This window comes from Phocoena phocoena, chromosome 1 (genome assembly GCF_963924675.1).
Source record: "Phocoena phocoena chromosome 1, mPhoPho1.1, whole genome shotgun sequence".
Taxonomy (NCBI): domain Eukaryota; kingdom Metazoa; phylum Chordata; class Mammalia; order Artiodactyla; family Phocoenidae; genus Phocoena; species Phocoena phocoena.
In genome coordinates this window covers 155,972,668-155,981,964 of record NC_089219.1, presented here as the reverse complement: position 1 = coordinate 155,981,964, position 9,297 = coordinate 155,972,668, and the positions used below count along the sequence as shown (strand labels likewise).

Genomic DNA, 9,297 nt, shown 5'->3' with positions numbered 1-9,297 from the left:
GCCAGGGCTACTGCGTGCCCACAGGGATGCAGCAGCGCTGGGCCAGGTGAGCTGTCTGCTTGCTTGAGAAGAAGCCCCGGTGCCTCTGTCCTTCTCACCCTTACCCCAGGAGGCCTGAACTGGGGGGTACCAGGGCCACTCCAGATATCTCACTACACCTGGTGATTAACTGGGGATGTTGCCTGCTGACCTTGGCGGGTTGGGAGGGCAAGGCTGGGTCCTGCAGAGGGAGATGTTGAACCTCACCAGGGACACTCTTTACAAAGAACACAATGGGAACAACACCTCCAGGAGTGATGTATGTGGGGACCCCACAGACACCTTCGGCCCCCCATCTAAACATAAAAGCCTGGCATATTCAGGGATTCTATGGAACGGGGACCGTTCCCTGGCGAGATGCACTCAGGTCATCCTCCAGTTGCCTGCGCAGATTACCACCATTCTCTTCTCTTCACCTTTTTGTTCACATGCAGTGGTGAGCACCTCTCTGCTCTTCTCTGGCTTTTGGGTTTTCCTGAAGCGCCAAAAAAAAAAAAAAAAGTCAGGGATGGCAAGGGAAGCACATACACTTATTTGCCTTCTGCTCTTCCTCCTACCCTCTCCACGCTCACATTTCCTCCTCTTGTTCTTCCTCATCCTTTTACTTCATCCCTTCTCTTGAATCCAGGATGAGAGAATTTCTTTATTTTTTTAAATTTTTTAATTTAATTAATTCTTTAATTTTTTTTTCTTTTACTTATTTATTTTTAACGTCTTTATTGGAGTATAATTGCTTTACAATGGTGTGTTAGTTTCTGCTTTATAACAAAGTGAATCACCTATACATATACATACATCCCCATAACCCCTCCCTCTTTTGTCTCCCACCCACCCTCCCTATCCCACCCATCCAGGTGGTCACCAAGCACCGAGCTGATCTCCCTGTGCTAAGCGGCTGCTTCCCACTAGCTATCTATTTTACGTTTGGTAGTGTATATATGTCCATGCCACTCTCTTTGTCACAGCTTAACCTTCCCCCTCCCCATATCCTCAAACCCATACTGTTTTTATGCTAAGTTATATTCTACATGTACCTGGAAAAATGTTAAAAATATTTTTAAAGAACTGCGCATCTATTTTTGCAGCTGATTTGCCTGTTCAAGGCTCGCTAGCACTTTATCCATTTCACTTAGTAAACAAATGCAGTTACCATAATTGCTGCATATGTGTCTGTGTTCCCTTCTAGGTTATATGTTTTTTTTTTTTTTTTGCGGTTATTAAACTTTATTATATTTTAAAATCTAAAAACTGTAAAACATAGTGTTTAACAAACACCTGAGGACTGTTCAAGTGGCACAGCATCTTCACGCTGACAGTTTGAAAGAAGGACAAGTTTAAATTAGAATCTTGTCTTATAAGACAAAAGAAATAACATGGATGAAAAAGCCCTTTAAATCATATACGCCCAGTAAATAGTTGCATTTGCTTATAAAGTACACTTGGTTTTCTAAAAAGAAAACGTACAATCTTACCCATGGTGAACATCTTACTGGCATTTATAACAAATGGCTAATACAATTAGCACCATTTCTCATAGCTTATAACATTACACTAAATATTATACAATATAATGATGTAATAAATAAAACAACAATGAACATGTTCCATGTGAAAGTTCTGATTTTTAAAATAAAGTTTAAAATGACAAATCAGAACTGATGTACCTTCCAAAGTTTAGTAGGATAAATGGCTCAGAAAGGAAATTAACTAGAAACATTGCACAAGACAGAACTTCCCTGTATGGAAACCCTGAAGTGTGAGCTGAGAGGTACCAGTGATGTCAAACGATGTGCATATGTTTTACAGAATAAAAAACTCACTATATGTAGAGTTGATCTTTACCTCTGTGGAAGTGTAAAGTGCCATTTTAAATTAAAAAAAAGATTTACTTGTGTGGCTACTTCAGATACAGAACAAAATATAAATATGAAACAGTACCCATATGAGGAATAAACAGATAATAAAACACATGTTTAAAAAACTTGGACACAGGCATCTTCATGGAGATGTGAACAATGAATGCCTAGTTAAATGTTGAAGCTTAGACAAAATAAGGAAGTTTAAAAATAAAACATATTAATTGAAAAGAATATAGTCAGACTCCATCCAACCCACCCTTGTAGTGTAATATCTCTTGCATAAAATGACTATCTACCTTATGATTTTTTTCATTAGAGAACCCGTCAATCCCTCCCTGACTACTTTCCCCTTTGGGATTTGGCTGTTTTGGTTTTACATATAAACATTAACCAAAATCAAAGGTGTTTCTCTGTTTTCCTGCATGAAGTGTAACTAACTATCTGTAAACTATGCAAGGAAAATAATGAAAAGAACAAACCACCAGTTTGACTATGCTAGTGCTAACATGTTAAATGGCTTCTAAAGGAGTAGACTGGACTGTCCCAGGGTTCTGTGATTTTGGATACACCGTATTTTAGAGGAACCTTCTACACAACAAAAACTTCTAAGGGCAGAGAGAAAAGGTGGCATTGGTCTCCCTAGAATTAAGTCCAATCTAATCTACACACTTTTTAAATTGTTGAGGTATCTGTCTGTCTTTAAGCATTTCAATGTAGTGGCACAGCTTCAGAGCTGTCCCCAGCTTAAGCCCCATGTACTTCATCATCATGTCGTTCTTGAGCAGTAGCAGAGCTTTCCCATCAATGTCATGTTGCATGAAGAGGTCGGCGAGGGCGCTTGATAACTGAGGATCTAGGTATTTCAGAAACAGGATCACTTCATCCACAGACCAGGTTGAAGGGTCATCAGGGAGGCTCTGTTTGAGGACACCCGGGTCACTTCCAACTGGTGAACTTGGAGCGAAGCTGGTCGGGACGTAGAGAGGTGAGCCAGCCTGGCTGAATCTATTGTTTTCCAGTAAAGCTGGGTAGGTCATCATGTCAGGGCTATGTGCTGGACTGCGTTCACTCTGGGTCAGCACGGTTGCAGGCTCGACTGCAGTGGACTGGGTGTCTAAGAAAAGACTGCAGGTGTTGTGGGCCTCTGGACTGGAGGAGCCCTGCGTGGGGTCCTCGGGCGAGTAGTACTCCTGGTAGGAATGCCTGCGGTAGGTGGAGGGGACCGTCGGGCTCAGGCTAAGGCCTTGCTCCAGATCCAGAGGCATCCGGGACTCAAAAGGTGCTTCTAGAGGGTTGCTCTGGGAATCATTTTCCGGCCTTTGTACTGGAATAGTGGGGCTATAACTTTTAGGGCAAGGCGATGCAGAGAGACACCGCTTCTTCCTCATTTTCTGGTATCTGATCTTTTTAGAAAGCAGGTAATTATAATCTTTAAATGTATATCCAAGTGGCTTACGATTTTGCAACCATGACTTCACACGTAGACGGTTGATTTTTGTAACCTTTGCATGCATAACATCAAACTTCTTATCCAGTTTTTGAATAGCATAATAGATGACCACATCGACTTCACTGGAGCAGCTAGACATCTTTTTTGTGCAACCAGAGCAACTCTGCTTTCTCTGAGTTGGGCCTAATTATTTTTAAACTTGCTGGCGGGTTATTTGCGAAACTCCTTGGCCATGTAGGACTGGTAAATCTTCAATTCCTGACAGGCCTTTGCTGGCGCAGAGCCCGCCAAATCGGCCTCCGGAGGGCGCCGGACGCAGGTAGCAACGGACGGCGCCTCTCTAGGTTATATGTTTTTGAAGTTAGAAACTATATTTATATCACAGCCCCTATGTATAGCACAATATCCATTGCTAATTCAGATTGTGTTTTAAGATATGAGACAAAATTTAAGACTTTTATTATAGTCATAAACATCTAGCAAATCAACCAGAAAATAAAAACTAATTTTCAATTGGTCGGCCAAGAACAAAAAAGGGAGGAATACCTAGTGCAAAATCATATCTCTAATAACTACTGTTGGATTTAGAGCACACACATGCGAAACTTATTTTAAAATATCTTCTTATCAAAGATTTGAGGTTGGACCGGAAAAAATTATATCAGAAGTGAAAATAATTATGTGGTCTGACCAGCGTGGATCACAGAAAGTAAGTGTATACTATATATAAAGTAAATAAACTACGAGGTCCTGCTGTATAGCACAGGCAACTATATTCAATACCTTGTAATAACCTATAAAGGAAAAGGATCTGAAAAAGAAATATATATATATCTGAATCACTTGGCTGTACACCTGAAACACAACATTGTCAATCAACTATACTTCAAGGGAAACAAAACAAAACAAAGTAAGTGTAAAGGGAAGTATAGTTTTATAAATTCACCTCTGATATGTAATGGACCAACTGAAAGACAACAGAAAGTACAACTTTCTAGGAGACAGGACATGGCCAGCAAACCAGGCCATTACCCTCGGTAACGGTCATACCTGCCAAAAAATATACAGACTAGCCTGCAATCATGAATACATAGGAATTCTTCATTTATCTGGCATTGTTAGGCAATGAGGTATGTTAGGAGAAGTTTTTTTAAAATGACAAAATGAAGAGGAGTTATTTTAGCCTTCACTCGGTAATTTTTTTCTACAATTAAGAAATGCATCCACTGGTGTATTTAATGTTTCCGTGATAACTCGGGGTCATCAGTTCAATCAACGTTTGCATGAATAATGCAAATGGAAACAAGACAGGCATGCTTACTGAAACTGAAAATGACATGGCACTGGCTGAAATAACTGATGAGAGAGCACGGAAAAAGCAAAAATGAAAACAAACCGTGATCAAGAAACAATCAGTAAAATTCTGACTTTCTGTACTTACTTTCAAAAAGAGACACCACAAATCCCAGCGAGAGACTCCAGCATCATCAGCTGTCTTTCTCCTTTGTTTCCACCTTCCTTCCCTTTTCCTTCTACATTGTTCCAGGCAGTGCTTATAGCTGCCTGCAAGACAAATTCTAATACTTGCTTTCTCTCACACAAACTTCACAATATGTCCATGTGATAAATAGTGTGGAGGTAAAAGACAATTCATCACAGAGACATCTCCTATGAAAATAAAATTAGAAACTAGCTTTTAAACATGCAGAGAGAAGGGCGTGGAGTCAGGCACTAATTTCCTCGCGAATTCCTCTCCATTTCTAATAGACATTCTTCTTTACCAAGATCCCTTTTTATTGGTGTGCTATTCCAGACTGCTCCACTCCGCCCAGCCTCATTCTGTAAAATACATTCACACTCTTTTGTGACCCTACTTATTTGCCCATTATATAATCAATCATAGAACTGTCGGAATTATTTACAGAGTAAAATTAAAATGCTGTAGTCACTTGGAGGGTTTAAGCAACTCCACCAGAAAATACTGGGCATGGATTTAAAAGAGGCTGCGTGGGACTTGCTCTTGTCCAAGTTCTTTCTCAAGAAGTATCTGAAATAAGCCTAAATTCAGAGTTAATCAGACTGGCCTGCTTTCTCAGGTGGACTGGAACTCATTGCTCTTTCCCCTCAACTCCCTGATGTCATCGGCACTTTCTGGAGAGGAGGTGGACTTCTCTGCCTACTGCAGAAGCTCAGTTCCCCCCGGGCCCACTCCGTGTCTCAATCCCACACTAGAGGCCACATGCCAGCCTTCCCAGAACATTCGTGGCCTCCTTTCAGTGTTTGACCTGCTCAGATTGAGTCCCTGTAGACTCTTCCTCAGCTTGAAACCTGATCTTCCACCCCTTTCCCTGACCTCAATGGTAACCTGCCTACTTTAGGCCTCAGGTGCTTTAACTATAAATTGATATCTTTGCCCTTAATTCTAAAGTCTTCTTTCTAAAGCTCTACAATGTGGTGGCTCCTTGAAAATGTTTCTCTTTGCTGGTTGTAATTTTGTACAGAATTAAAAGCACAGCTACTCTAAAAGACAGTAAGTTGCATTGGATAAGGAAAGTGTGCTTTTGTAGTTAGATTAACAGGGATGGAAGACGACTTAGTATGTTTTAAGATACTCATGATCCATTCTTGTGAGAGTCGGGGGAAGAAGGGGAAGAGAGTTAATAAAATACCAAACGTTTGTGACAAATTAAGTTCACCAAGATGTAGCTGATAAGTTACTACTTGAATAAGCCACACAAATCCAATTCAAGTTGTCCTTTATTTTTCTAAGAAGGATCCCAGTGAACTGAGTCCCATGTTCAGTGACTCCACGTTCAATGGCTTAGTCTTTAAACACTGTTATGTTGCTGGAAGAAGAAATATTGCCCACCATTCCTAATTGATGTTTAGCTATCACGCACATTTGAAATAAATTTATTACTTTGCCTGATCTCAGGGTAATACATTCCAAAGGGGCAAAGAACACATGAAAAGTTATGGAGTCTCCATCTTCTACACTAAAGTGTGCAATAAATTACATATTATTTGGCCGTGAAATTCACAAGCCATAGAAACCACTCCATTTGCAATGTATACAGTGGTAATCAGCAGGTAATGAGAATGATATAAAACCAAACAGACCGTGTATGATGGCACTGCTGCCAACAAAGCAATCATTAAATGCATTGATATGCATCTACGATAGGTAAGCTCTTTGAGGGCAATTGCTATGAATTCTACATACCTGTCAGGATACTATATATAGCCCACTTTCTATGGCCTTTATTCAAAGACGCTGAGAAAGGGTTACTCTGGGTAAATTCAGACCTTTTCTCAATATAGAATTTGGTCAACATGCATTCTGAACAGCAAAATTTCACGGTATTTTCCTACACTAATTGCCACCTCAGCAAATGCAGGATGAAGTATAATGGATTATAAGAAGTTAGAAAGGAAAGATGGAACAAAAGAAGGAAGGTAGAGAAAAGGTGGGTATGGAGTACTTCAACATTTATGTAAAGAGTGGAACTAAAACTAACCTGAGGTTACCCTGAATTATTAGCATACGCTATAGAAACTTAAATGAAAAAGTAAAAAAAACCCAGCAAGGGAATCTCAAAGATTCTCTGTTTTTTCACTTTACTGCATATACACGTCCATCTTAAACAATCTATATGCTTATATCCAATAAGAGAGCATTGTTTTGCAAGGCTTTTAGGTTTCTATCAGCATGGAAAGGTCGGACAACTCAACTTTAGCAGAGTCAGCCTTCAGGTGAATAATTGCTTCTTTCAGGTTGTGAGCATTTGAATTTTCCAGAAATGTTTCCCAAAAAATGAAAACTAAAAGAGTCCTAGGACAGTGTCCTTTAGAAGTTTTATAGTATCAAGGTTTTTGGAGGAAGAGTATCCTTGTCAATTATCAACACAATGATTCCAAGCAGGTCAATTTATGCTGACAATATTATATAACAGAACCCACTTCACCTCCATTATACTGACCAATGATCTTCCTTACTTCAACCTTGTGCTTCTTAGTAAAGTTGAAAGTACAGAGCCAAGAACAGACAGTGACAATGCCAGAGACTCAGATGTACCTATAGGTGCCTTCAGACAACATCAGCCACCCAGGCTAAAGTCCTGGTTTAAAACATCCCAACATGAACGAATCTCAAAAACTATACGCTGAGCAAGTGAAGCCAGATCAAAAGGGCACCTACTGTATTATTCAACTTACATGAAATTCTAAACTGGGCAAGTCATCTCTAAAGATAAAAAACAGATCGGTGGTTGCCTTGGGGTGGGAGATGGGGATACTTTTGCAAAAGCCTAGGAGGAAACTTTCTAGGATTTTAGAATTGTTATCTATCTTTATGGGGGTGGTAGCTATACAAATGTATACAATAATTAAAAGTCACTGAACCGTTGACTAAAAATGTCTGCATTTTATTGTATGTAAATGATACCTTGATAATGTTGATTACAAAATGAACCAAAAACAAAACAAAGCAGAAGAGAAACCTCTCCAGACCTCAAAGGAAATACACTGTTTTCTTCCAGGGTACCAGATTGGAAATGAGGCATTGGTCTGTTCTACCCTCAGCTTATCCCTAGGGTTATCTAGTCTATTTTAGAGCACTAGAGTCCCCTATCAGGAAAACTCACCCCATGTTTAATTACTTTGATTTCTTCTCTGCCTCTTCTCCCAACACACTGAAGTCATTCACGGAAGAAAAACCAGCTTTTTCCAACTTTGCATCACGACACATTCTTTCCAAAGCTATTATTTATAGAATAAAATTTGGCTACACTTTGTAAAAATCTAGCTTTTTGAGCCTTACAAATCTTAACAGTTAACCTATTGCCTCCACTGCAATTTGGAAAAAAATTATTTTGAAAATGAATAGCTGAGAGTTGACATTTTTTTGTGTGTGATTTTCTCTTCCCCTAAGAGAGAAGTGAGTAGGAATGAGAAACACATACATAAAGAAAAAAGATTATCTTGCTGCCTTTGCATGGTTATAATTTATAGGAGGCCCTTTTCAACAATAATCTATTATCAGAATCAATAAAACATAATCTCCATGAAGGCCAGGCCAGGATACTTGTCTCTTTTTCAGCAGATTGCAATACAAACCACATTCATGGATATGCTTCTTGATGATCTTTGTAATACTGTAACAGTTGCCCATTTCCTCATGCCTCTTCACCTTAACTTTAACATGGTTTTTCACTAATGACTTCACATTTCTTTCTCTAACACTTGGTTGTGGGCCTCTTTTCCAACTCCAACTCCAACTCGCATTTCACTCTGGAACCAAAGGAAGACTCACACCTTCCTGCTACAGTTGCAGAGTATATAGACTGGAAAAAGGAAGGTTGCCAGATGGTGGTTTACATTATCTACAGACTTTCTCGGCTCAAGGTTAACTTCCCTGGGAGAAAACCCATAAACCCAGAAGTGTCAAAAATAACCTGCATGTGCAGGAGGGAGACACCTTTGCTTGTCTTATTTTACATTATTTCTGATTTCTGGGCCCTGGTGATTTATCTCCCATGGAATGGAACAAGGAGGGGAACAAGTAGGGACAGTCCCTTCGAGCAGCATGCCTGGCATGTCCATAGCCTGCTCTCAAGGCTGACTGCTTCCCACACATATGTTGCCTTGTTTAAGCCTCAAGCCCTCGATCCTTTGTTGAAATACAATAATTTCATTTCTATGGTTTTCAATACCAAAAACTCAACCTCCAGGAGGGCTAAAGTCTAATTTGTATTCCAAACCAAGTAGCAGTGCACTTCGCTACTACTGAGGCTGAATCCATAAAGACTTCAAGACCACGCCCAGAAGACAAGTTATTATACTTAATACCCTAGAAGGTCTGAAACATAATTATCATATACATAGCTGGTCCTTCAGAGCTTTTTACCTATAACATGTTTTTTGATGAAAGTTATTTAATGTACTGGAGAT

At 39.7% G+C, this 9,297-nt stretch overlaps 1 protein-coding gene across 1 annotated transcript; it reads right to left on the bottom strand.

Moving 5' to 3' along the window:
- Window positions 1-2,554: 2,554 nt before the first annotated feature.
- On the bottom strand, window positions 2,555-3,487 carry LOC136118291 (sex comb on midleg-like protein 1). Its single transcript, XM_065871590.1, has one exon. The coding sequence runs from the start codon at window positions 3,485-3,487 to the stop codon at window positions 2,555-2,557; it is 933 nt and encodes a 310-aa protein (XP_065727662.1).
- Window positions 3,488-9,297: the final 5,810 nt, after the last annotated feature.

Excerpts from the sequence above, each read along its gene's own strand:
- LOC136118291 (XM_065871590.1), bottom strand. The coding sequence starts at position 3,487 with ATGTCTAGCTGCTCCAGTGAAGTCGATGTGGTCATCTATTATGCTATT.